At 49.0% G+C, this 27,504-nt stretch overlaps 1 protein-coding gene across 1 annotated transcript; it reads right to left on the bottom strand.

The window, feature by feature from the left end:
- Positions 1-146: 146 nt before the first annotated feature.
- Positions 147-27,504, bottom strand: LOC100192890 (Aldolase superfamily protein). The gene is made up of 13 exons (NM_001138078.1): positions 27,438-27,504; positions 27,196-27,304; positions 26,990-27,068; positions 26,815-26,890; positions 26,635-26,718; positions 26,428-26,532; positions 8,233-8,313; positions 8,084-8,148; positions 7,614-7,683; positions 7,460-7,537; positions 6,558-6,655; positions 6,331-6,466; positions 147-583 (listed from the first exon to the last, which is right to left on the bottom strand). The coding sequence occupies exons 1-13, from the start codon at positions 27,492-27,494 to the stop codon at positions 437-439; spliced, it is 1,185 nt and encodes a 394-aa protein (NP_001131550.1). The 5' UTR covers positions 27,495-27,504; the 3' UTR covers positions 147-436.

Raw genomic sequence — 27,504 nt, 5'->3', positions numbered from 1 at the left:
GTAACAAAAGCATATGGTAAATTCATACATTCAGCATGACGCTTCACAAGGGAGATCTTGACGCTAGGTGGGCGATTGTATCCTCAAAACATGAACTTGGCTAACCAGCGTAGAAATGACTTCTGATAGCAGGCAGATACGTGTGTGTATAAATGGAATCATGTAACTGCAGCTCAGGTGGTGATGTTCCAAGAAGCCGTTGCCAGCCGTACGTACGAGGACGATTGCAGTTGCAGGGAATATCAGGCGACAGGTTCTCATGGATCCAGCAAATCATCTGAATTACAAACAAAAACAGAATACATGCACACTGCAAGTCAAGTCAACGTAAACACGGGAGTGCTTCGTGTATTATCCAAAAAGAAGCAAATCGTCTTCCGCGCAGCATTGTGAGCCTGCCAGGCAAATCACATTGCTATTGCTCTCAACGCCGTTGTTAAACATTGGGAGGTGGCCAGATCTTCCCAAAGAGCTCCTCAACGCGGCGTGCTTGGTTCACGTACCCCTCTAGCCCTGAAGCAAGCAGTTCTTCTGCAGCTGGTCCCATGGCAGCTGACAGGCTCAGCTGGTCCCACTTCACAAGCTGCATACATCATTTACAGGAAATGAGGGGAGTCAATCAGAAATTCAGCAAAAGATGCAAGATAAAAAGTAGAGAACTGATCAGTTAGGGGGGGTTCCCTTTCCTTGGCTTTATTTTATCTTCATTAAGGTTAACACTTATCAGAGACTTCTATTTTTTTCATCAAGGCTAACAGAGAATCTCTCTCATTTGTCAATTCTGGGAACAGAAAATTCCCTTGCAGGGAATTCTACAGAAGGATTCTACAGATATTTCCAGGTCCTTCTATGCAACTCTCTGCTACCATATGGTACGGCCGGTACTGCGCAGGTTGTACTGGTGGGAAACTGGAGGGCGGGGCGTGGTGGCTCGTCGCCTGGAAGATGGTCCAGGCGCCGTGGCTGCCCGAGAGGAGAGGCTGGTAGGTGAACAAGGGGCAGGGAGCAATAATATCTTTATTACTTCTTGCCTATCTGGCAGATTACAAAAGTCCTACTTATATAGGCCTATAGCCAACTGAAATCTCCTAACAAATAGGCTGATCTAAACAGCTTGAATCTCTATCTTAACAAACTCCCCTATAGCAGACTTATCCCTTCAGGGGGCCTAGGACTCGCCATCCTTATCCCTTCTCTTGTATGTCTGCCCGACCATAACATCTCTCCCTGCCTTCAAGAACAGCTCGTCCTCGAGCTGATGATCTGGGTACTGGTCCTTGAACTTCTGCAGTGGTTCCCATGTAGCCTGCTCGGTAGTCATGCCTCCCCACTGGACGAGAACATGCCAAATGCCTCGTCGAAGACTGGCCTGTAGGACCTTGTCTGGTACTAGCAATAAGCGACCCTGTGCTGTTGGGGGCAATTGTGGAATCTCTGTTGGCGGAGTGCCGTGAAATGCCTTTAAGAGTCCCACATGAAAAACATCATGTAAACGAGCGCCGGCTGGGAGCTGAAGTCTGTAGGCTACTAACCCGACTCGTTCCAAAACTTGGAAAGGACCTGCATACTTTGGTGCCAGCTTGTTGTGTGCTTTGTCAACCAGGGAGCGCATTGGCCTATGTAGGAGTCGAAGCCAGACCCAGTCTCCTACCTCAAAAGTCACTTCCCGGTGATGGTTGTCATACCAACGCTTGGCATGCTGCTGTGCTTGAAGAAGGCGGTCCCGCACCTCTGCCAGGAAATTGTCTCGGTCTTCTAGCAGGTCTTCCACGGTTTGGGATTGCGCCGTGCCCTGTTGGTATGGTACTAGTGCCGGAGGCTCACGTCCGTATACCAATTTGAATGGTGTAGTCTGCAGCGCTGAGTGGAAGGATGTATTATAGCAATATTCCGCCCATGGAAGCCAGTCCAGCCAGGAACGAGGTCGATCTCCTGTGATGCATCGCAAGTACATAGCAATTGTGCGATTGACGACTTCCGATTGACCATCTGTTTGGGGGTGGAACGCAGTGCTTAACCGGAGTTTGCTGCCAGTCAGCTTGAATAAGTCCTTCCATAGATGGCTAGTGAAGACCGGGTCCCGATCACTCACAATAGATGAGGGAATGCCATGAAGACGAACAATTTCCGCAAAGAAGATCCTAGCAACAGAAGCTGCGGTGTAGGGGTGACTGAGTGCAATGAAATGGGCGTATTTGGAGAATCGATCCACTACTGTCAGGATCACAGATTTTCCATGAACTCGTGGCAATCCTTCAACAAAGTCCATTGAGATATCTGCCCACACCTGTGATGGAATGTCCAATGGCTGTAAGAGGCCTGCTGGGTGCAGATGCTCTGTTTTGTTGCGTTGACATGTTGTACAGGACTTAACAAACTCTCGAACTCGAGCTTTGTCCCGTGGGATATAGAAATCAGCCCTTAGTCTGGTAAGTGTTTTCTGAATCCCTTCATGGCCTGCATTATGGACTGTTTGCAGCAGCGCCGTCAAACAATCTGATGATGTTGGCACATAAATGCGTCGGCCATGGAGAATGAGACCGTCCTGCACGCGCCATGGAGGAGGTAAGGTCCCCTCTCGAATCTGGGTGCACATGGTCTGGCAGTCTGGGTCCCTAGCAGTGTCCCTTCGAAGGTCATCATAGAGGGTAAAAGTTGGCCCCGATAGAGTTGCAGAGAAAAGGGTGTCCGCATTGCGACGGGAGAGTGCATCTGCTACTGTGTTGAGGCGACCTGGCTGGTACTGGACAGAGAAATCAAACCCAAGGATTTTACTAATCCACTGGTGCTGCGGGATTGTGGAGAGTCGCTGGTCGAGGAGGAACTTGAGACTATAGTGGTCTGTCCGTATGATGAAGCAGCGTCCCCACAAATATGGCCGCCAGTGTCGTACTGCTTGTACAAGACCAATAAGCTCTCTTTCATATGCTGCTAATTTGTGGTGTCTTGCTGCAAAAGGACGACTGAAGAATGCAATGGCTCCTGTTCCTTGATGAAGGACTGCCCCAAAGCCTGTGTCGGATGCATCACAATCAACCATGAAGTCTTTGGTGAATGATGGTAGCTGGAGTACAGGTGCTTCTGTTAATGCTGTTTTGAGGGCTGCAAAAGCGGACTCGGCTGTTTCAGTCCATTTGAAGCCTTCTTTGCGCAAAAGCTGTGTAAGGGGTGCTGCTATGACTCCGAAGTTATGTATAAATTTCCTGTAGTACCCTGCGAGACCCAGAAATCCACGCAACCCTCGAACGGAGAGTGGCTGCGGCCAGGTAATGATTGCTTCTACCTTATCTGGATCCATGGCCACTCCTTGTGCTGATATTACATGTCCCAAATATGCAATGGAGCTAGCCCCAAATATGCATTTGGATCGTTTGACAAATAGGCTATTGCTCCGGAGGGTGTCCAAGACTGCTGCAACATGGCGTAAATGCTCGGTCCAAGTAGTACTAAAAATCAGTATATCATCAAAAAATACGAGCACAAACCGCCGCAGGAATGGCCCTAGGACTTCATTCATCAAGCTTTGAAATGTTGAGGGAGCATTGGACAGTCCAAATGGCATAACCAGAAATTCGAAGTGACCATGATGAGTACGGAAAGCTGTTTTCTCCACATCCTCGGGATGTACCCGTACTTGATGATACCCCGAGCGGAGGTCCAATTTGGTGAAGTAGTGTGCCCCATGGAGTTCATCTAAGAGTTCATCAACCACGGGTATTGGGTATTTATCTTTTATTGTGCAGTCATTCAAAGCTCTATAATCTATACAAAAGCGCCAAGAATTGTCTGCTCTTTTTACCAAAAGGACAGGAGCAGAAAATGCAGATGTGCTGGGTCGATTAATCCCTTGTGTGAGCATAGCTGTGCATTGTCGTTCCAATTCATCTTTCTGCAGTTGTGGATACCTGTACGGTCTAACAGCCACTGACTGCGTCCCTGTTTTTAGGTGAATCCTGTGATCACAGTGGCGGGCTGGGGGAAGTCCTTGTGGTTCTTGAAACACTGATTCAAATGACTGCAATAGTTGCTCCATCATCTGAGGGTCTGCCATCTGTAGTGAACGAGTGACTGGTTCATGGATGTCATTGCGTGGTGACCCAAGTCCCTTCCAAAAGACCCGCCGACCCCCACGCCAGAATGCCATACAGAGGTCGTCAAAGTCCCATAAGATTGGACCCAACGTACGGAGGAAATTAACCCCTAGAATGACATCGAAACTGTCCAATGCAATGGCGTAGCAGGGTATTGCGAAATGCTCGTGGCCGATGACGACTGGAATGCCCTCTGTGAATCCCTTGCAGGCCACTCTTTCGCCATTAGCGACGGTCACCTGACGGCCTGGGCTTGGTCCCATGGTGATGTCCAGTCGCTTCAATGAGGCTAGGTCGAGGAAATTGTGTGTGGAGCCTGAATCTAGCAATGCTGTCAGATGATGGCCATGTATAGAGAGCACGATCTGCATTGTGTCTTCTGTCCGGGTTCCCATAAAAGCATGGAGTGAGAGCACAGGCTCTATTGCTGCTGGGTCTTCTTCTTCGGACGACATGTCCTCATCATAATCCAAGACCTCCAGATAGAAGAGACGCTGACAACGGTGCCCCCGGACATATTGCTCATCACAATTGTAACAGAGGCCTTGCTTGCGTCGCTCGGCCATTTCCGTGGGTGTCAGGCGTTTGAATCTCTGTGTCGACTGCTGGGGGGGTTTTGAGCTGGTTAACTGCTCTGAAACTGATGTTCCCGTAGCTGCAGGGCGAGATGTGGACCGTGGCTGCCTCTGTCCTGCTGGCATGTGACCCCATGGCAAGCTCTGTGATCGGCGCTCGTATGCCCGTGCTGTTGCGAGTGCCGTATTGAGGTCTGGCGGATTGAGCAGCTCCACATCGATGCGAATCAGGTCAGGGAGTCCCGCAGTAAACAGCTGCACCTGCTGTTCTGGTGCTAGGGGAGCCACATGGCAGAGCAGCGCCATGAAGCGATCTTGGTAGTCTTCCACCGTCGTCCGAAAAGATAGCCGGGCCAACTCGCCGAGGGCATTCTGTCGGAGGGGAGGACCAAACCGCTGGTGGCACAAATTCTTGAAACGTGGCCACGACAGGGAAGGTTCCTCGCGCTCCAACAGATGGTACCATTGTTGTGCTGCGCCCGTCAGGTGGTAGGAGGCTAACCAGACCTTATCTTCTTCAACCGTGCGCTGACCGCGAAAGTATTGTTCGCATCGATTGAGCCATCCGAGCGGATCCTCTTTGCCGTCGAAGAGGGACAGTTCCAGATTGTGGAATCTTGGAATATGGGGCGGCGGCGGCGCATGGTAGTCGGTCGTGGAAGTGCGAGGGGGTGTGGTGGAGAAGGTGGGCAGCGGTGAAGGTGATGGCGGAAAGTTGATCTGGTGGATGGGGACGGAGGATGTGGCCGGGGCTACAAGGGCGGTGGTTGGCGGCGAGGTGGTTCTTGGCGGGATGCTGCCGAATCCTGGCATCCCATACGGAAAACCTGGAGGGTTGGGAACCGACGGCGTTGAAGATGAGGCCCCTTCCATTGCAGCCATCCGAGCTGTTAGGGATGACATCTGTTGCACCATCTGACGATGGAAATCCATCATCATCCGCTTCAAATCCGCCATCTCGCTGGTCTGGACGGCCGCCGGTGGAAGATCTCCGGCTTCTGTGTCCCCGATGGTGGCTGCTGGTGACACTTCTGAGCCCGGCATCTCCGATACCAGGTTGGTACGGCCGGTATTGCGCAGGTTGTACTGGTGGGAAACTGGAGGGTGGGGCGTGGTGGCTCGTCGCCTGGAAGATGGTCCAGGCGCCGTGGCTGCCCGAGAGGAGAGGCTGGTAGGTGAACAAGGGGAAGGGAGCAATAATATCTTTATTACTTCTTGCCTATCTGGCAGATTACAAAAGTCCTACTTATATAGGCCTATAGCCAACTGAAATCTCCTAACAAATAGGCTGATCTAAACAGCTTGAACCAACTGAAATCTCCTAACAAATAGGCTGATCTAAACAGCTTGAATCTCTATCTTAACAAACTCCCCTATAGCAGACTTATCCCTTCAGGGGGCCTAGGACTCGCCATCCTTATCCCTTCTCTTGTATGTCTGCCCGACCATAACACCATATCCCTCTATATCACAATATATATTTACATACAGAATCACACTTACAATAATTCCTATCGGGAACAGTTAGGTGGAGTGCTCAAAGGTGCCATTTAAGAAAAAACTAAGCAATGCATGATTACTTATCATCGTTAAGTTATTTGCAAATTAAGCGGTTCAGAACTTCGGACATGTAAATTTGGAACAAGATCCATGAGTGAACGAACCTCCTCTTCAGTGAAGTTGTACGTCTTGCCAATAGCAGGAGTCAACTTCGGGACATAGCCGTACTTCACATCGGGATCGGTGACAGATTCTTCCAGAGACTGCAATATCTTCAGTGGTGCAATGATGTAATCGATCCTACATTTGAGAAACGTTAGCTCCCATGTCAGTGCACAGGACTTGGGAATTTGTATCCATTATCCAGCAAGAACAAGTGATACAAAATTACCCCAGAAGGCTAAATACGTCCTGCTTGTTCCGTATGGCAGCGGCCATCAGCTTTGTTTTGTACCCATTCCTGTGAATATAGGCATATACTTTCTTCGCCTGGATTATAACCCACAAATATATGAAGTTATAAACTCTATCTTAGTAGCAGAAATTGTAAGTGCGCTGTCGCTCATCTCTAAGAAGTAACCCCCTTATTGATGGCTACCTTAATACTAAGGGCCATAGTTATCCACTTATAGTAGTCTTGTTAATTACTTATTTATACTGCTTTACCGTAAGAAAACTAGAATGTCAACACGTTACCTGCTGATATTAACCAAATGATGCAACGATAAAAAAAATTGACAAACACTAAAATTGGCTCAAAGACAACTAAGGGCCTGTTTGGGAGCAAAGTTTTTCAATAACGCAGTTTCACAATACTATAGAACTTGAATGCTAAAGCACAACCAAAGTATTCCAATACAACAGTTTTGCAATACCACAGTTTCACACGCGTGACGAGAAAAAACTTTGGTCTAGACCAAAGTTTTTGATACTATGGTTTTACTAGTGTATTCACAATACTATGGTTTTTAACCTTTGCCAAACACCATTCTGTATAAAATACCAAGGTATTGTCAGATACAATGGTATTGCATTGGAACTATGAAAAAACTTTGCTCCCAAACAGGCCCTAAAAAATACTTGCTGACAGTTGAGTACAACAACTTCAAATCTATTTCTTTGGTTTTTAGCTTAGTAGTCAGGCAGCAACCACAGAACTACTGTAAGTCAGTATGATGGCAGGCTTGCAGGCAGCTCCTGTTTCCAGGCATTTGATTCGTCGAATGTATTGTATAAGTATATTAATATAATCATGCAGAAATAACTAACAAATAAAAGAAGACTGAAACTAACCAAAGAAAGCCCAGCATCTTCTCCATTCTTCAAAGCTTCATCTATCTCTGGGTCACCAGAGTGATGCCTTGCCCAGTCCTGTGTAGTTTGTGGTTATAAAAAACATTATTGTTTTAGCACAGGGTCATGGTGAAAGATAGCTTCATAAATTTACCCGCAATCGGCCCACAAACATTTGTACTACAGATGCACCAGCTTGTGCTGCCGCTGCCGCTTGTGCGAAACTGAGCAAGAATGGTCAACCACAAAACAAAAGATGTATATAAGGTCCAAGTTGTTTTTCATCTTACATAAAATCGTTAAGGACTAAATTTGCACTAAAGCAGGTGCTTTGGTGCCAAACTTGTTCTTCCTGATTAACAGTAAGCCTGGACAATTATTATGCACCAGACAGACTAAATAGAGTACCACTCCATATACCAATGTAAAAGCATAATATGGTATCCAAACAGATTGCCAATAGCTTGTTTTCATGCTTCACTTTAAATAAGGGGTACTGCTAAGCCCCCAAATTACTGCAACATAAAAATGTTGCGAAGTGGGGAAAACGTCCATACAGTTCCCTGCTCTAGCCATTAAGCTATAGGATAAGGAGAAAATTATATAAAATGTTTTCCATATTACCTGTAAACAAATGTTAGATGCGTTTGAATTCCTTCAGATTCAAGCAACCTTGAGGCCTCTATGCCCTGATGATAAAAAAGTTGGAAATGAAATTTATAGAGACAGAAGGTACAACAAGCAGAACTTAGAGTAGTGCATTGCATACTTACTTGCCATGTAGCAGGAATTTTGAATAACAGGCGGTCAGTTGAGACATCATGTTGGTTGTATAGATTCAACAGTTCATGTACCTAAATATACAAAGATACGAGTTTTAAGGAAAATGTGACTGAGAAGCATAATATCCAATATCCATGCTTAGTCACAAGCATCGGCAACTAGGTCAATGATAAGAACAATCTTTGAGTGCAATTACTCAAATAGGAAATATCTTAATATGCCTGCATCGCGAAAGGGCCTCTGGCCGAGTTGGTTAGGTGGTCTGAGTAGGCAGGTAGCACTACTCAAGTCCTGGGTTCGACTCCCCATGGGAGTGAATTTTCAGGCTGTGGTTAAAAAAATCCCCTCATTTGTCCCACACCAAAGCACAGGTCTAAGGCCCTGCCTCGGTTGCGGTCGTTTTCACATGGGTTGTGGTGCCGCTGTGTATGGGTGGGGCAGGGGTTCGGGGGTTTTCTCGACCTGCGTGAGGTCTTCTTATTAATATAATGTCGTGGGGGCGGTCCTACCCTGCGGGTCGAGTTTTTCTTAATATGCCTGCATCCTCACATTGAGGTTTAGGGACAATTACTTTAAACATTAACTCGTCTTTTCTGTTAAATTGTAACATCATGACTAAAGTGTGATCTGTATGATAATGAAAATATGATTCAAAAATGTGTGGAACTAGTAAAACACAGTAATATTGATTGCCATGGTGGTCACTTTGGTCTTTTTCATGGGTGTGAATGCAACTGTTTGAATGTTGGGGCGTGAGTACGTGTGTGTGGTGTTTGTGGGGTTGTGTGGGCTTGCCCCTATTCTCTTCTTAATATAATGATGCATAGCTCTCCTACAGTTTTGAGAAAAATATATTGGTTGCTCGAAAACACAGGAGAGCTAGATGGCCCCAGCCAGGCACCAAAGCTGTCCTTCAGCCAATATAGACAACACAACACTTTGCACAGCAGGCCTTATACCATGGAAAACACAAGCAATTCCTTTTCCTAAAAAAAGCAAGCATTCCTGCGTTTCCAAATTTCCCAGGCTATTAACACCAATAAGGGCTTGTTCGGTTAGCTCTCAATCCATGTGGATTGAGTGGGATTGAGTGGGTTTAAATCCCAACTAAGTCAAACTCCTTCTTATTAGGATATGTATCTATCAGGATCAATCAGAGCCTGATTAGCAATCGATTGTAATCCCCTAGATTGGCTAGCTGCCTTGTATAGACTAGGATTACCTTCTATCTATAGCCTAGGTCTGTTTCCTTGTACAGGGAATAGCCTTCCCTACATGTACCTTCCATGCATGCCTATTGGCTATATATAACAGGCTCCCCACCCTCAATGGGTGTGTGGTGATTCAATCCATTCTTCCCCTTTCTACATGGTATCAAAGCTCTCTAGATCCTGCGCCCATCTCCCTGCTGTGCGCAGCGCCGCAGCGCCAACTCCTCCCTGCTGCGCCGCAACTCCTCCCCCCCCCTGGTCACCATGACCGACGCCACCACTCCTGCCCCCACTGTGATTGTCGCCCCCTATGCGACGATCAATGTCAAGAACCACATCCCGGTGACTCTTGAACTGGCAAAACCCAACTTCAACCAGTGGGAACCATTCTTCACCTCCCTCTGTGGAAAATTCGCTCTCCTCTCGCATATCGACGGACTGCAGGAAGCCCGTCCCACAGATCCTTCTTGGGGCATCGCCGATGCCTGCGTCCGCAGCTGGCTTCTCGGCTCGGCTGGGCCCGACGTCATCGGCCTCGCCGCGGCTCCAAACCAGACTGCGCGTGAGCTCTGGGTCGCCATCAAGCGCCTCTTCGAGGCCAACAAGGCTCCACGCGCCATCTTCCTAAGCCACGAGTTCCACTCGATGACTCAGGGCGACTCCTCCATCAATGACTATGCCCAGCGTATGAAGGCCACCGCTGACGCGCTCCGTGATGTCGGCCGCACCATCACCGACGCGGAGCTCGTCCTCAACCTCCTCCGTGGCCTCAACCCAAGTTTCGCCAGCACCGCCGACAATATTGCCGACTCCCACCCGCTGCCGGACTTCGCCACCACTCGCGAGAAGCTTGTGCTGAAGGAACTCCGCCTCGCCAATGAAGGCACGGTTGCGGCCCAGACAGCACTCCACGCCGCGTGCGGTACCAACTGCCGCACCACCCCCACCACCAACGGCGGCGGCTCCACTGCCAGTAGACAGGGCGGTCACGGCAGTGGCTCCAGCAGCGGCGGCAACCCAGGTGGTGGCGGCGGCCGCTGGAAGAAGAAGGGCAAGGGCGGCCCTCACTCTGGCGGTCCCAGGTTCCCAGCCGCCCCCTGGTACTGCTACCCCCCTTGGACCGCCGGGGTTCATCAGCAGCCCTGGCGCCCGCCGGCGCCAACCCCTGCCTGGCGCAGTCCTGGCATCCTCGGCCCCTACACTCAGGCTCAGGCGCACACTGCGCTCGCCCCTGTTCAGTCCCCCGACAACTCTGCTCCACCTATGGCAGCGCAGGGCGGTTGGGATCAGGCTGGTCTCATCGCCGCACTGAATCAGATGTCCCTCCAGGGGTCCTCCCCTTGGGTCCTCGACACTGGCGCCACAGCTCACATGTCCTCTTCGGCTGGTATACTCCTGTCCCATCTCCCCCCTCCTTCATTCGGCATCACCGTTGGCAATGGCACCACCATACCCATCACCTGTCGTGGCACATCTACACTATCCTCCCCCACCTCTACCTATCGTCTTAATAATGTTCTTGTTGCACCTGCCCTTGTGCGCAATCTTTTATCTGTTCGTCAATTCACTCGTGACAACTCTTGTTCAATTGAATTTGACGCTTATGGTTTTTCTGTCAAGGACAAACAGACGGGGCAAGTGACTCTTCGCTGCAATAGTGGTGGCGACCTCTACACCTACCCCTCCACCACAACTCCCTCCTGCAGCCTCGCCACCACGTCGTCTTTGTGGCATCATCGCCTCGGCCACCCCGGTCCCTCCAGCCTCGCCAAACTTCGAAGCATGTCGGTTATTTCCTTCAATAAAAGCTCGCCATGCCTCTGCCATGCCTGTCAACTTGGCAAGCATGTGCGCCTTCCATTTAGTCACTCGACATCTATTACTCATGCTCCGCTTGATTTACTTCACTGCGATGTATGGACATCTCCCGTGCTTAGCAATTCTGGGTTCAAGTATTACCTTATTATACTCGATGATTATTCCCATTATTGCTGGTCCTTCCCACTACGTCACAAATCTGAGGTGCACCGCCACATGATTGAATTCATTGCATACGCCCAGACCCAGTTTAGTACCACACCTAAATCCTTCCAAGCCGATAATGGGACCGAGTTTGTCAACCGCGCCACCACTTCCTTCCTTGCTAGCCACGACATCACTCTCCGCCTTTCCTGCCCCTATACCTCACCACAAAACGGCAAGGCCGAACGCATGCTCCGCACTACCAACAACACCATCCGCACCATGCTGCTCCATGCGTCCATGCCACCTCCATACTGGGCTGAAGCCCTCACAACAGCAACATACCTCCTCAATAGGCGCCCCTCCTCCTCCATACAAAACCAAATACCTTACCAGATTCTGCACGGCCTACTCCCTGATTACGCTTCCCTTCGCATCTTCGGATGCCTCTGCTATCCGAACCTCACTGCCACCTCCCCTCACAAACTCGCCCCTCGATCCACTCCTTGTGTCTTCCTCGGATACCCATCCTCTCACAAGGGCTATCGCTGCCTTGACATGTCCACTCGCCGCATCATTATCTCGCGCCATGTTATTTTTGATGAGTCTGTGTTCCCATTCTCGGCTGCACCATCGGCGGCCTCCATGCCGTCGTCACTTGATTTTCTTATGCAGGACCTCACCTCCTCGACGGCTCCTGCAAACACCCATCCGTCGCTCGCTGCCAGCAGCGAGGATGATCTCCAGGTGTTCCTGGACCCGGCCATACTCCAGCTCGGCCCCCGGGTTCACCCTGCGGGCGGGCCACAACTGGGCGCTCATGGGCCCCAAGCAGGGCAGCCGGCGGCTCCCCCGACTGATGGTCAGCGCTTCGGCAACACCTACACCCGCCGCGCCCAGCCTCCAGCAGCACCGGTCACCGCAGCGGTGGCCCCTGTGGCTGCTGCACCTTCAGCGCCAACAGCAGCTGCACCAACTTCGCCACCAACGACTCCAGCAGCTCGGCTCCTCTCTACTGCAGCGAACCGGCCTGTGACACGCTCACAGACCGGCTCCCTTCGCACTGTCCAGCGCTTCGGCTTCTCCGCCTCCGTCGCCTCGCCAATCCCGGCGAACTATCGCAGTGCCCTGGCCGATCCAAATTGGCGTGCTGCGATGGCGGACGAGTACAAGGCATTGATCGACAACGGCACTTGGCGCCTCGTACCCCGGCCGCCTGGTGCGAACATTGTCACTGGCAAGTGGCTGTTCAAACACAAGCTCCACTCCGACGGCTCCCTCGCCCGGCACAAGGCGCGCTGGGTCGTTCGTGGCTTCTCCCAGGAGGAAGGCGTCGACTACGACGAAACATTCAGCCCGGTCGTCAAGCCGGCCACGATCCGCACCGTCCTCAGCATTGCTGCGTCCCGAGACTGGCCCATCCGGCAGCTCGATGTGAAGAATGCCTTCCTCCACGGCAACCTCGAGGAGACTGTCTACTGCGAGCAGCCGAAAGGATTCGTCGACCCCGCTGCACCTAACTCTGTCTGTCTGTTGCAGAAGTCCCTGTATGGGCTTAAGCAGGCACCACGCGCTTGGAATCAGCGCTTCTCCAGCTTCATTCGCAATATTGGCTTCACCACCTCCAAAACGGATGCCTCCTTGTTCATCTACAAGAATGGAGACGCCATGGCCTACCTCCTCCTCTACGTCGACGACATCATCATCACTGCATCATCACCGGCTCTTCTCCAGCACGTCACCTCCCGCCTATCGTCGGAATTTGCCATGACGGACCTCGGGGATCTTCACCACTTCCTCGGCATCTCGGTGACACGGGACAGCAGTGGGCTGTTCCTCTCCCAGCGGCAGTACGCCGTTGATCTTCTCCAGCGCGCTGGCATGTCTGAATGCCACCCGACAGCTACTCCGGTGGATGCCCGGACCAAGTTGTCTGCCTCCGAGGGCGCTCCAGTCGCCAAACCCTCGGAGTACCGGAGCCTCGCTGGTGCTCTTCAGTACCTCACTCTGACCAGGCCGGACCTGGCCTATGCTGTCCAGCAAGTCTGCCTCTTCATGCACGACCCTCGCGAGCCGCATCTTGCGCTCATCAAGCGCATCCTGCGCTATGTCAAGGGCTCCCTGTCCGCAGGTCTGCACTTGGGTCCTGGCGCCGTTGATCAGCTCACAGCCTACTCCGATGCCGACTGGGCCGGCTGCCCCGACACGCGTCGCTCCACCTCCGGCTTCTGCGTCTACCTCGGCGACAATCTGGTGTCATGGTCGTCCAAACGTCAGACGACTGTCTCTCGCTCCAGCGCCGAAGCAGAGTACCGTGCTGTGGCCCATGCGGTTGCTGAGTGCTGCTGGCTGCGTCAGCTTCTACATGAGCTGCACATCTTCATCCCCCGTGCGACCGTGGTCTACTGTGACAATGTGAGCGCTGTGTACATGGCAGCCAACCCAGTCCATCACCGCCGCACGAAGCACATCGAAATCGACATCCACTTCGTCCGTGAGAAGGTAGCTTTGGGGCAGTTCCGTGTTCTTCATGTTCCGTCCACACACCAGTTCGCCGACATCATGACCAAGGGACTGCCCGTACAGCTCTTCACTGAATTTCGGAACAGTCTTTGCGTCCGTGATCCTCCCGCTCAGACTGCGGGCGGGTATTAGGATATGTATCTATCAGGATCAATCAGAGCCTGATTAGCAATCGATTGTAATCCCCTAGATTGGCTAGCTGCCTTGTATAGACTAGGATTACCTTCTATCTATAGCCTAGGTCTGTTTCCTTGTACAGGGAATAGCCTTCCCTACATGTACCTTCCATGCATGCCTATTGGCTATATATAACAGGCTCCCCACCCTCAATGGGTGTGTGGTGATTCAATCCATTCTTCCCCTTTCTACACTTCTTAAATTTTTCCAATCCCATCCAATCCATAGGTAACGGGATTAACCGAACAAGCCCTAAAGAGTTAGACCCCTTCTCTTCTTTAGACAAGGCTACAGAGACCCGGCACCACCAAGAGTTAAAGCGGCTCTCGGTGGTGGGTGGTGTAACACCTAGGTTGACTCTATGAAGCACAACACTCCAGCTCCAGACCTCTCTTGCAAACACACAAGAGACAAGCACATGATTGATAGATTCCATTCATTGATCACAGAGTGGGCAAGCAAGCTGATGTATAGGGGTGGTAATGGGCTCTAAGTTTTACACTATAAAATTTAAGGATCAAATCGGATTAGGATCGAACTCTATTTCTAATCGTTTTTGAACTAGAATTAATTAAGGGCTCAAACAAATTGTGAAGAAACATTTGGATTATGATCCATTACCACCCCGAGATGTACGCTTGGCCAAATGATTTGAAGTCCAACAACGATTATTAGGAGCCAACCAAATGAAGAACTTGCAACTTGCAGGAGCCCAAGTTTTCCAAATCCGCTTCCAAGATGAGAACCTAATGGATCCAATAAACATATAATTGTAGGTTGATTTACTAGAATATTGTCTAGAAGGAGAGAACTTCCAATAAAAACAATCAGGGATCTAGTCCACAAGGCTGGGCCTCTTAGGGTCGTTTCTAGGGATAGTAGTGTGTAAGTATCGGTTGTAATCACATCCCTCCCCCTGGGGTGTATAATTTTTTCAGAGGGGCCCTCTTTTTTCTTCTTAATGAAATGACGCACAGTTCTCCTGCGTGGTTCGAAAAAAAGACGTTGATTTCTTCCAGAAAGTGAGGTGTCGAACTATTGATAATCAGAGCATGCATGCAAGCAATAAAAGGGATGCAAAAAATTGGAGTCCGATGATTAAAATATGTTCAAAAGACACTCAAGAGTTAAAAATACATATTTAGAGTATCAGAATAATCGTTCTCCCAATATGGTCTCATTAATCTATCACAAATCACACCTTGTTAGGGTGCATTTGGTAGTCTAGATATTGTGTCTCGTAGGCTGTCATATGTGTTAGAGTATATTCTGTAGCCTAGACTCTAGATATTGTGTCTCATAGACTGTCATATGTATTTGTCCCATGTCATGTACTCTATATAAACCATCTAAGGGCTTAATGTAATATAATAATCCTTGGCGGCAATCCAGCTAACATGGTAGTCAAAGCCCAGATGCATTTTTTTCTCGCTTCCGCTAAACCTAGGGGTTGTTGCACCCCTCATGGCCACTGACCTCCCTAAGGGCACCCACCTCCCCTCCGGCCTCCATGCCTTTGGACACCGACGCCAACGCCCCCAAGGAGCGACTTGTCGCCATGGTCGCCGCTGCCAACAACGCAGAAGCGAAGCCCGTCGCCGCATGCTATCACGTGCTAGTTGCCCGCCAACTCATTGGTGAGGTGCAGGCGGTTGTTGCCGGTCTTGAGAAGTCCTCCGTGGCCAAAAGGTTGTTGCCATCTTCCTCAACTACGAAGACCATTACCGACTCTTGGTCATACGCGGAGACCGTCATTGCCAACCTTCACATCTAGACGATTGCGGTTCGGTACGTTCATTACCTCGCCAACATCATTCTAGACGCCTCATCGCGGACCAACTACGCCCGTTGGTGTGATCTAATGTTGCTGGCCCTTACGAGGTACGCCCTCGCTGACCACGTCGAATCCGACACCATCCTCCCCAATGATCCTGACTGGATCTAGATGGGCACTGTCATCCTCTACTAGCTCACCAACATGATCTCCTCTAATCTTTAGGAGGTCGTCTGGAAACGTGGCCGCACCACGCGATACCTGTGGCTCGGCCTCAAGAACCAGTTCTTCGATAACCGCAAGACACGTACTCTTCACCTTGATGTTGCCTTCCACAATTACAGGGTGACCTCACAGTGAGCGAGTATTGCCACAAGTTCAAAGGCATGGACGATGCTCTAGCCGATCTGGGGGCCCGTTGATGACCGAATCCTCGTCCTCAACGTCCTAAGTGGTCTAAACCAGCGCTTCTAGCAAGTCGAGGCCCTCATCTAGTGCAACTCGCCGTTCCCAAACTTCCTCAAGGTTCAGGATGTTCCCCTTCTATAGGAGATCAACCTGGACACCTCCGGTCCAGTTGCTGCTCCTACGGCGTTCTACTTCAACATCGCGACATCCGCTTCAAAGCCGTCGTGCTCCACACTGCCTCGCCCGCTCAGCACCAGGAGCAGTACCGTCAACACAACTACTCCAACTCCAGCAACAACAACCAAAAGAGGAACAACAACCATCGCAACGGTGGCCATGACAGTGGCAACAACGACAGGCATAACAACAACGGTAGCAACAATGGCAGGCATAACAACAGTAGCAACTCCGACAACACCACCGACTCTCCTGTCAGCGCCACCACCACCAACAACAAGGGGACCTCTCCTTGGCCGACGTACATCAACCCGTGGCAGGGACACATTGCCATGTACCCCCGGCTTAGTGCCTACTAGACAACAATGACTGCATTGTTCATAGACGCAATGGGCCACTACACACACTGGGGTTCGCACTCGGGCAGCAGCTATTGCACCCGCAGGAAACTCCTACACCTGCTCTTGCACCAGGTTGGTTACTGAAAGGGAATTAGGCTTACACCTAGTTCCTAAATAATTTTGGTGGTTGAATTGCCCAACATAACTAATTGGACTAACTATTTTGCTCTAGTGTGTAAATTATACAGGTGCCAAAGATTCACACTTAGCCAATAAAAAGACCAAGTATTGGGTTCAACAAAAGAGCAAAAGGGGCAACCGAAGGCACCTCTGGTCTGGCGCACCGGACTGTCCGGTGCACCACCGGACAGTGTCCGGTGCACCAGAGGACTCCAACTCAAACTCGCCACCTTCGGGAAAATCCAGAGGCGCTCCACTATAATTCACCGGACTGTCCGGTGCTCCAGGGAAAAGCGGCCTCAGGAACTCGCCAGCCTCGGGAATTTGCAACGGCTGCTCCGCTATAATTCACCGGACATGTCCGATGTACACCGGACTGTCCGGTACTCCGGTGTAACTGCGGGGCAACGGCTATTTCGGCGCCAACGGCTACCTGCAGCGCATTTATTGCGCGCCAGCACGCGCAGAAGTCAGGCACGCCCATGCTGGCGCACCGGACACTCTACAGTGCATGTCCGATGCGCCACCGGACATCCAGGCGGGCCCAGAAGTCAGAGCTCCAACGGTCGGAACCCAACGACTTTGGTGACGTGGCTGGCGCACCGGACATGTCCGGTGTGCACCGGACTGTCCGGTGCACCATACGACAGACAGCCTCCACCAACGGTCATGTTTGGTGGTTGAAGCTATAAATACCCCAACCACCCCACCATTCAAGTCATCCAAGTTTTCCACTTCTCAACCACTTACAAGAGCTAGGCATTCAATTCTAGACACACCAAAGAGATCAAATCCTCTCCAATTTCTCACAAGGCTTTAGTGATTAGCGAGAGAGATTTGTCGTGTTCTTTTAAGCTCTTGCGCTTGGATTGCTTCCTTTCTTTCTCACTTGTTCTTGTGATCAAAACTCCATTGTAATCAAGGCAAGAGGCACCAATTGTGTGGTGGCCCTTGCGGGGAAGTTTTGTTCCCGGCTTTGATTTGAGAAGAGAAACTCACTCGGTCGGAGGGACCGTTTGAGAGAGGGAAAGGGTTGAAAGAGACCCGGTCTTTGTGACCACCTCAACGGGGAGTAGGTTTGCAAGAACCGAACCTCGGTAAAACAAATCCACGTGTCACACTCCTTATTCGCTTGCGATTTGTTTTTGCGCCCTCTCTTGCGGACTCGGTTTTATTTCTAACACTAACCCGGCTTGTAGTTGTGTTTATATTTGTAAATTTCAGTTTCGCCCTATTCACCCCCCCCCCCCCTCTAGGGGGCTATCAATTGGTATCAGAGCCCGGTGCTTCATTAGAGCCTAACCGCTCGAAGTGATGTCGGGAGATCACGCCAAGAAAGAGATGGAGACCGGCGAAAAGCCCACTACAAGCCACGGGAGCACTTCATCGGAAGAGTCCCGCACCAAGAGGAAGGAGAAGAAGGACTCCTCCAAAAGGAAGGAGAAGAAATCTTCTTCACACCACAAAGAGAAGAAGGAGAAATCCTCTTCCCACAAGCCGCATCGGAGTGGGGACAAGAAAAAGAGGATGAGGAAGGTGGTCTACTACGAGACCGATTCTTCATCGGCATCCACCTCCGGCTCCGACGCGGCGTCCGTCACTTCTAAGCGCCAAGAGCGTAAGAAGTATAGTAAGATTCCCCTACGCTACCCTCGCATTTCTAAACATACACCTTTACTTTCCGTCCCATTAGGCAAACCACCAACTTTTGATGGTGAAGATTACGCTAGGTGGAGTGATTTAATGCGATTTCATCTAACCTCGCTCCACAAAAGTATATGGGATGTTGTTAAGTTTGGTGCACAGGTACCATCCGTAGGGGATGAAAACTATGATGAGGATGAAGTAGCCCAAATCGAGCACTTCAACTCCCAAGCCACAACCATACTCCTCGCCTCTCTAAGTAGAGAGGAATACAACAAGGTGCAAGGGTTGAAGAATGCGAAGGAGATTTGGGATCTACTCAAGACCGCGCACGAGGGTGATGAACTCACCAAGATCACCAAGCGGGAAACGATCGAGGGAGAGCTCGGTCGCTTCTGTATTCGCCAAGGGGAGGAGCCACAAGATATGTACAACCGGCTCAAAACCTTGGTGAACCAAGTGCGCAACCTCGGGAGCAAGAAATGGGACGACCACGAGGTGGTTAAGGTTATTCTTAGATCACTCATCTTCCTTAACCCCACTCAAGTTCAATTAATTCGTGGTAATCCTTGATACACACTAATGACTCCCGAGAAAGTTATCGGGAATTTTGTGAGCTTTGAGTATATGATCAAGGGCTCGAAGAAGATCAACGAGCTAGATGATCCCTCCACATCCGCGGCACAACCGGTCGCATTTAAGGCGACGGAGGAGAAGAAGGAGGAGCCTACACCAAGTAGACAACCAATCGACGCCTCAAAGCTCGACAACGAGGAGATGGCACTTATCATCAAAAGCTTTCGGCAAATCCTCAAGCAAAGGAGGGGGAAGGATTACAAGCCCCGCTCCAAGAAGGTTTGCTACAAGTGTGGTAAGCCCGGTCACTTTATAGCTAAATGTCCAATTTCTAGTGACAGTGACAGGGGTGATGACAAGAAGGGAAGAAGAAAGGAGAAGAGGTACTACAAGAAGAAGGACGGCGATGCCCATGTTTGTCGGGAATGGGACTCCGACGAAAGCTCGAGCGACTCCTCCGACGACGAGGACACCGCCAACATCGCCGTCACCAAGGAACTCCTCTTTCCCAACGTCGGCCACAAGTGCCTCATGGCAAAGGACGGCAAAAGGAAGAAAATTAAATCAAAATCCTCCACTAAATATGAATCTTCTAGTGATGATAATGCTAGTGATGAGGAAGATAATTTGCGTACCCTTTTTGCCAACCTTAACATGGAACAAAAGGAAAAGTTAAATGGATTAATTAGTGCCATTCATGAGAAGGATGACCTTTTGGATTCCCAAGAGGACTTCCTAATTAAGGAAAATAAAAAGCATGTTAAGGTTAAAAATGCTTATACTCTTGAAGTAGAAAAATGTGAAAAACTATCTAGTGAGCTAAGCACTTGCCATGAAACTATTAACAACCTTAGAAATGAAAATGTTAAATTAATTACTAAGGTTGATTCTCATGTTTGTAATGTTTCAACTTCCAATCCTAGAGATGACAATGTTGATTTACTTGCTAAGATTGATATATTTGAACATTTCTCTTGCTAGCCTTAAAGTTGAAAATGATAAATTGATTGCTAAGGCTAAAGATTTTGATGTTTGCAATGTTACTATTTCTAACCTTAGAAGTGAAAATGACATATTACATGCTAAGGTTATAGAGTTAAAATCTTGCAAACCCTCTACATCTATTGTTGAGCATGTTTCTATTTGTGCTAGATGTAGAGATGTTGATATTAATGCTATTCATGATCACATGTCTTTAATTAAACAACAAAATGATCATATAGCAAAATTAGATGCTAAAATTGCCGAGCATAACTTAGAAAATGAAAAATTCAAATTTGCTATAAGTATGCTCTATAGTGGGAGACACCCTGGCATTAAGGATGGCATCGGCTTCCAAAGGGGAGACAATGTCAAAATTAGTGCCCCTCCTAAGAAATTGTCAAACTTTGTTAAGGGCAAGGCTCCCATGCCTCAGGATAACGAGGGTTACATTTTATACCCTGCCGGTTATCCCGAGAGCAAAATTAGGAGAATTCATTCTAGGAAGTCTCACTCTGGCCCTAATCATGCATTTATATATAAGGGTGAGACATCTAGCTCTAGGCAACCAACCCGTGCTAAGTTGCCTAAAAGGAAAACTCCTAGTACATCAAATGAACATAGCTTTTCATTTAAAACGTTTGATGCATCATATGTTCTGACTAACAAATCCGGCAAGGTAGTTGCCAAGTTTGTTGGGGGCAAACACAAGGGGTCCAAGACTTGTGTTTGGGTACCCAAAGTTCTTGTTTCTAATGCCAAAGGACCCAAAACCGTTTGGGTACCTAAAGTCAAGAACTAAACTTGTTTTGTAGGTTTATGCATCCGGGGGCTCAAGTTGGATCATAGATAGCGGGTGCACAAACCACATGACAGGGGAGAAAAAGATGTTCTCCTCCTATGAGAAAAATCAAGATACCCAACGAGCTATCACATTCGGGGATGGAAACCAAGGTTTGGTCAAAGGATTGGGTAAAATTGCTATATCTCCTGACCATTCTATTTTCAATGTTTTTCTCGTAGATTCATTAGATTACAATTTGCTTTCCGTATCTCAATTATGCAAAATGGGCTACAACTGTCTCTTTACTGATGTAGGTGTCACTGTCTTTAGAAGAAGTGATGATTCAATAGCATTTAAGGGTGTGTTAGAGGGTCAGCTATACTTGGTAGATTTTGATAGAGCTGAACTCGACACTTGCTTAATTGCTAAGACTAACATGGGTTGGCTCTGGCACCGCCGACTAGCCCATGTTGGGATGAAGAATCTTCATAAGCTTCTAAAGGGAGAGCACATTTTAGCCAAACGAAGTATACTCAGGACATTCTAAACAAGTTTGGGATGGAGGATGCCAAGCCCATCAATACACCCATGGGAACAAATGGACATCTCGACCTCGACACGGGAGGTAAGTCCGTGGATCAAAAGGTATACCGGTCGATGATAGGTTCATTACTCTATTTATGTGCATCTCGACCGGATATTATGCTTTCCGTTTGCATGCGTGCAAGATTCCAAGCCGACCCTAAGGAAGCTCACCTTACGGCCGTAAAACGAATCTTGAGATATTTGACTTATACTCCTAAGTTTGGGCTTTGGTACCCTCGGGGATCCACATTTGATTTAATTGGTTATTCGGATGCCGACTGGGCAGGGTGTAAGATTAATAGAAAGAGCACATCGGGGACTTGCTAGTTCTTGGGAAGATCCTTGGTGTCTTGGGCTTCAAAGAAGCAAAATTCCGTAGCTCTTTCTACCGCCGAAGCCGAGTACATTGCCGCAGGTCATTGTTGCGCGCAATTACTTTGGATGAGGCAAACCCTGCGGGACTACGGTTACAAATTAACCAAAGTCCCTTTGCTATGTGATAATGAGAGTGCAATCAAGATGGCGGATAATCCCGTCGAGCATAGCCGCATTAAACACATAGCCATTCAGTATCACTTTTTAAGGGATCACCAACAAAAGGAAGATATCGAGATTTCTTACATTAATACTAAAGATCAATTAGCCGATATCTTTACCATGCCTCTTGATGAACAAACTTTTAACAAACTTAGACATAAGCTCAATATTCTTGATTCGCGCAACTTCTTTTGTTGATTTGCACACATAGCTCTTTCATATGCCTTTGATCATGTCTCTTTCCTATGCTATGACTAATGTGTTTTCAAGTCTATTTCAAACCAAGTCATAGGTATATTGAAAGGGAATTGGAGTCCTCGGCGAAGACAAAGGCTTCCACTCCGCAACTCATCCTTCGCCGTCACTCCGCGCATCTCTCCATCTTTTGGGGGGGAGTGCAAAGCAAAAGGACTTCGTCTTTGGAACAATCTTCACTCATTTATTTATGACCAAAGGGGAAGAATGTACTTCGAGGACTCTAATGATTCCGTTTTTGGCGATTCATGCCAAAGGGGGAGAAAATATGAGCCCAAAGCAAAAGGACCGCACCACCACCTTATTTTAAAACTAATGTTTTTTCAAAATTGGTATCTCTTTGTATTCAAAAGGGGGAGAAAGTAGTATTTTCAAAATTGATATCTTAAAACCCTCTTGAACACTAAGAGGAGGATTTCATTAAGGGGGAGTTTTGTTTAGTCAAAAGAAAAGCATTTGAAACAGGGGGAGAAAATTTCAAATCTTGAAAATGCTTTGCAAAATCTTATTCATTTACCTTTGACTATTTGCAAAAGAACCTTGAAAAGGATTTACAAAAGAATTTGCAAAAACAAAACATGTGGTGCAAACGTGGTCCAAAATGTTAAAAACAAAGAAACAATCCATGCATATCTTGTAAGTATTTATATTGGCTCAATTCCAAGCAATTTTTGCACTTACATTATGCAAACTAGTTCAATTATGCACTTGTATATTTGCTTTGGTTTGTGTTGACATCAATCACCAAAAAGGGGGAGATTGAAAGAGAATTAGGCTTACACCTAGTTCCTAAATAATTTTGGTGGTTGAATTGCCTAACATAACTAATTGGACTAACTAGTTTGCTCTAGTGTGTAAATTATACAGGTGCCAAAGGTTCATATTTAGCCAATAAAAAGACCAAATATTGGGTTCAACAAAAGAGCAAAAGGGGCAACCGAAGGCACCTCTGGTCTGGCGCACCGGACTGTCCGGTGCACCAGAGGACTCCAACTCAAACTCGCCACCTTCGGGAAAATCCAGAGGCGCTCCACTATAATTCACCGGACTGTCCGGTGTACACCGGACAGTGTCCGGTGCTCCAGGGAAAAGCGGCCTCAGGAACTCGCCAGCCTCGGGAATTTGCAACGGCTGCTCCGCTATAATTCACCGGACATGTCCGGTGTACACCGGACTGTCCGGTGTAACTGCGGGGCAACGGCTATTTCGGCGCCAACGGCTACCTGCAGCGTATTTATTGAGCGCCAGCACGCGCAGAAGTCAGGCACGCCCATGCTGGCGCACCGGACACTCTACAGTGCATGTCCGGTGCGCCACCGGACATCCAGGCGGGCCCAGAAGTCAGAGCTCCAACGGTCGGAACCCAACGGCTTTGGTGACGTGGCTGGCGCACCGGACATGTCCGGTGTGCACCGGACTGTCCGGTGCACCATACGACAGACAGCCTCCACCAACGGTCATGTTTGGTGGTTGAGGCTATAAATACCCCAACCACCCTACCATTCAAGTCATCCAAGTTTTCCACTTCTCAACCACTTACAAGAGCTAGGCATTCAATTCTAGACACACCAAAGAGATCAAATCCTCTCCAATTTCTCACAAGGCTTTAGTGATTAGCGAGAGAGATTTGCCGTGTTCTTTTAAGCTCTTGCGCTTGGATTGCTTCCTTTCTTTCTCACTTGTTCTTGTGATCAAAACTCCATTGTAATCAAGGCAAGAGGCACCAATTGTGTGGTGGCCCTTGCGGGGAAGTTTTGTTCCCGGCTTTGATTTGAGAAGAGAAGCTCACTCGGTCGGAGGGACCGTTTGAGAGAGGGAAAGGGTTAAAAGAGACCCGGTCTTTGTGACCACCTCAACGGGGAGTAGGTTTGCAAGAACCGAACCTCGGTAAAACAAATCCACGTGTCACACTCCTTATTCGCTTGCGATTTGTTTTTGCGCCCTCTCTTGCGGACTCGGTTTTATTTCTAACACTAACCCGACTTGTAGTTGTGTTTATATTTGTAAATTTCAGTTTCGCCCTATTCACCCCCCCTCTAGGCGACTATCAGTTACACTAGGCCGACACGAGCTGAGACCAACAGTCGCTCGCGAACACTTTCAGCACCATAGCACTACACTTGCCTCTCGACTTCGTCAATGACTAGGTAGCATACTTTGGTGCGTCACACCACACCACTCCATTAGTAATATCTCTAAACTTCGTCCTTTGAAATCTTTTGGTCCTTCATCTATCGTTGTAGGTGATGGTTCCACTCTTCCAGTTACGTCAGTAGGTGACTCGATTATTCCCGGACCATTCTACCTTAACAATATTCTCCTTGCACCTAACATTGCTCAAAGTCTCATTTCCATTTGTCGATTTACCACTGATAATTGGTGCTCTATGGAATTTGACCCGTTTTGTGTGTCTGACAAGGATCTTACAACCAGGAATGTGATCGCCAGGTCGAATAGCACCAGACCATTGTACACGGCTCGCTTGCCAGGATCTATCACCTCTAGCCACATCTCGTCGTGTGTCATGTCTTCTGTTGCTGCTATCCCTCGCGTCCTCACTACCGTTGCTGCGTCCACTTGGCACCGTTGTCTTGGTCACCTCGGCCATGATGCTCTGTCTCGTTTATCTAGTTATTCGGGTATTAATTGTTCCAACAACACATATGGGCTTTGCCATGCCTGTTAGCTAGACAAACATACTAGATTTCCCTTTTCTAGTTCATTGAGTCGTGCCACTAAACATTTTGAGTTAGTGCGTTGTGATCTTTGGACATCTCTAGTTGTGAGCATATTGGGTTTCAAATATTATTTGGTTACACTTGATGATTCTACTCATTGTTTATGGACCTTTCCCTTACGATTGAAATATGATACTTTTACCACCTTATCCAACTTTATCGCTTATGTCACGACTCAGTTCAGCAGCACCATTCAAGTCATTCAATGCAACAATGGGAAAGAGTTTGATAACTCCACCATGCAGTCTTTCCTGGCCACTAAGGGCATGATCCTTTGGATGTCCTGCCCTTACACCTCGCCACAAAAATGGAAAAGCTAAGTGTATAATTTGTACTATTAACAATGTCATCCGCTCTTTGCTGATCTAGACCAACCTTCTGCCATGCTACTGGGTTGAGAGCCTTCAAACTGGCACATATCTGTTGAATCGACTCCCAAAAACCCATACGTGTGGTCTGCCCTCACACTGTGCTTTTCGGCACAACACCATCATATGAGCACCTTTGTGTCTTTGGTTGCGCTTGCTACCACAACACCTCAGGAACAACTCCACACAAGCTTGCCCCTCGCTCCACGTAGTGCCTTTTTCTTAGTTACTCATCTAACCATACATGATATCGTTGTCTCGACCTCACTTCGAATCAACTCATTGTCTCTCAACATTTGGTGTTTGATGAGGATAGCTTCCCTCTCGTTGCATCATCCCATCGAACTAATATTAATTGAGATGAGTCCCCCATGTTCTCCCATTGGAACTCCTCTCTCTTCTACAGGTCTTCCTGACGAGTTAGCACTTGTGGCACCCGCACCTTGTGTTCTTCCTAGGTTCGTGTCGCGTGTGACCAACTTGTTTGCACTGATGATCCCTTTGGGTTTCTGCCATGTGCGGCCCTGACGTCTTCAGTCGTGCTCGTGCCACCCCGGCGACCACTCCCCGCCAGGCATGGCCCCATCACCCTCTCCCCTGACGTCTTCGGCCAAGACACCCGCAGCCCTAGTGACCACTCCCGCGCCAGGCACGGCCCTAACATCCTCTACACGGTTTAATCTCTGCACTGCTAGGGAAGAGAAGGATGCCATCCTACTCTACCAGAGCCATCGTCATCATCAACACCAGACTCCGACCTCCACATGGCGACCTCCTAAAACTTCGAAGGTATACTCCTCATTCTACGGTTTCTAGTGGCTACGGTTGCAAGCTAAGGTCATAGAAAGAACTTTTTAACCACTTTGTGTTAACAAACTATAATGCTAACAGAAGATCCATAATATTTGTGGATATGCACCAAATTCCATTCAAGCAGTGGGAACATAAAAATAAAACACCATACCCTGTGGATTATGCCCTGGGTGTCATAAGCTAACCGAGCATCTATTTCCGTCGAAACTCTCCCAGGGACTTGATGAGCCAGTTCAGCGCCAACATTTGCAAGAGCCTGCAAAAGTTCTCGGTTCAGCCCCTCAGATGCACAGAAGCCCCCACATTGCCTAGGTATCACTATCACAGTGTAACAGCGAAATCTGATGAACGTACAGACCTTGGTGAGGTAACAGGACATCCTGTCCTCAGCCTTCTCCAGTGCGTTGCACTCACCATCTGCCAGTGCAGTATCTATCGCACTCTGCAGAAAACAAAATAGCCCCAACACAAACCATGTCACTCTTGCGCTGCAGGATTAATTGAAGAGCAGAACATTCCAATCGCGACAACTCCTCACCTTGAACTTAGTGTCTGGGAGCCCAGTGATCCCAAGCAGCAGCGACGAGCTCACTGTGGCCGCCGTGGGTGCGAACCTGTGATTGTTCACGATAGCACAATGCGCCACTCGCCCACCAAATCGAATGGGACAACAAGACAGAAAAAAATACAGTATAAGGCAAGAAGACGGTTACCTCTCGAAATCATCGAACACGACGGTGTCCGGCACGATCTCGCTGAAGCCGGCGACCGCGTCGAGCTCAGTGACGACCTCTGCGCCCAAACAGAGCGAAATGGGGAGTCAGGAAGGCTGCACGTCACGAGAAGCCGCAGGACAGGACACGAGTGGGGGCCGCGGGTGGGGGGGGGGGGGGGGGGGGGTGCCGGCCAAGAGCAGTACCGCGGACCGGGGACGTGGGTGCGTTGCCAGCGGCGGCCCGCGCGGCCAGATGTGGCCTCCGTAGGCTGAAAGTCGCGGGCTTTGGCGGTCGCGAAGTCAGCCTGACCTCCTGAAACAACGACCGAGAACAGGTGAAACAGGAGTAGATGGCCAGGAGGCGGAGGCGGCGGCGGTGAGCGGCCGAACTGTGCGAGTGGGAGCTTGCTGGAGGGAAGGGGAGACGGGTAGAGAGGGTGTGGTACCTGAATGGAGGGCGGGACGAGGGAGGAGGAGGTGGGCGTGTAGATGGAGAGCGCCATGGCAGTTGGG

This window comes from Zea mays, chromosome 4 (genome assembly GCF_902167145.1).
Source record: "Zea mays cultivar B73 chromosome 4, Zm-B73-REFERENCE-NAM-5.0, whole genome shotgun sequence".
In the NCBI taxonomy this organism is placed as follows: domain Eukaryota; kingdom Viridiplantae; phylum Streptophyta; class Magnoliopsida; order Poales; family Poaceae; genus Zea; species Zea mays.
Note: the sequence above shows the minus strand (reverse complement) of the source record. Positions and strands in the feature narration are given on the sequence as shown.

What these genes read in the sequence shown, in the direction of transcription:
- LOC100192890 (NM_001138078.1), bottom strand. Translation starts at nt 27,494, where the DNA reads ATGGCGCTCTCCATCTACACGCCCACCTCCTCCTCCCTCGTCCCGCCC. An exon ending in ACCCACGTCCCCGGTCCGCG is followed by an intron (nt 27,069 to 27,195) that starts GTACTGCTCTTG and finishes GTTTGGGCGCAG; the next exon opens with AGGTCGTCACTGAGCTCGAC. An exon ending in GACGTATTTAGCCTTCTGGG is followed by an intron (nt 6,467 to 6,557) that starts GTAATTTTGTAT and finishes TCTCAAATGTAG; the next exon opens with GATCGATTACATCATTGCAC.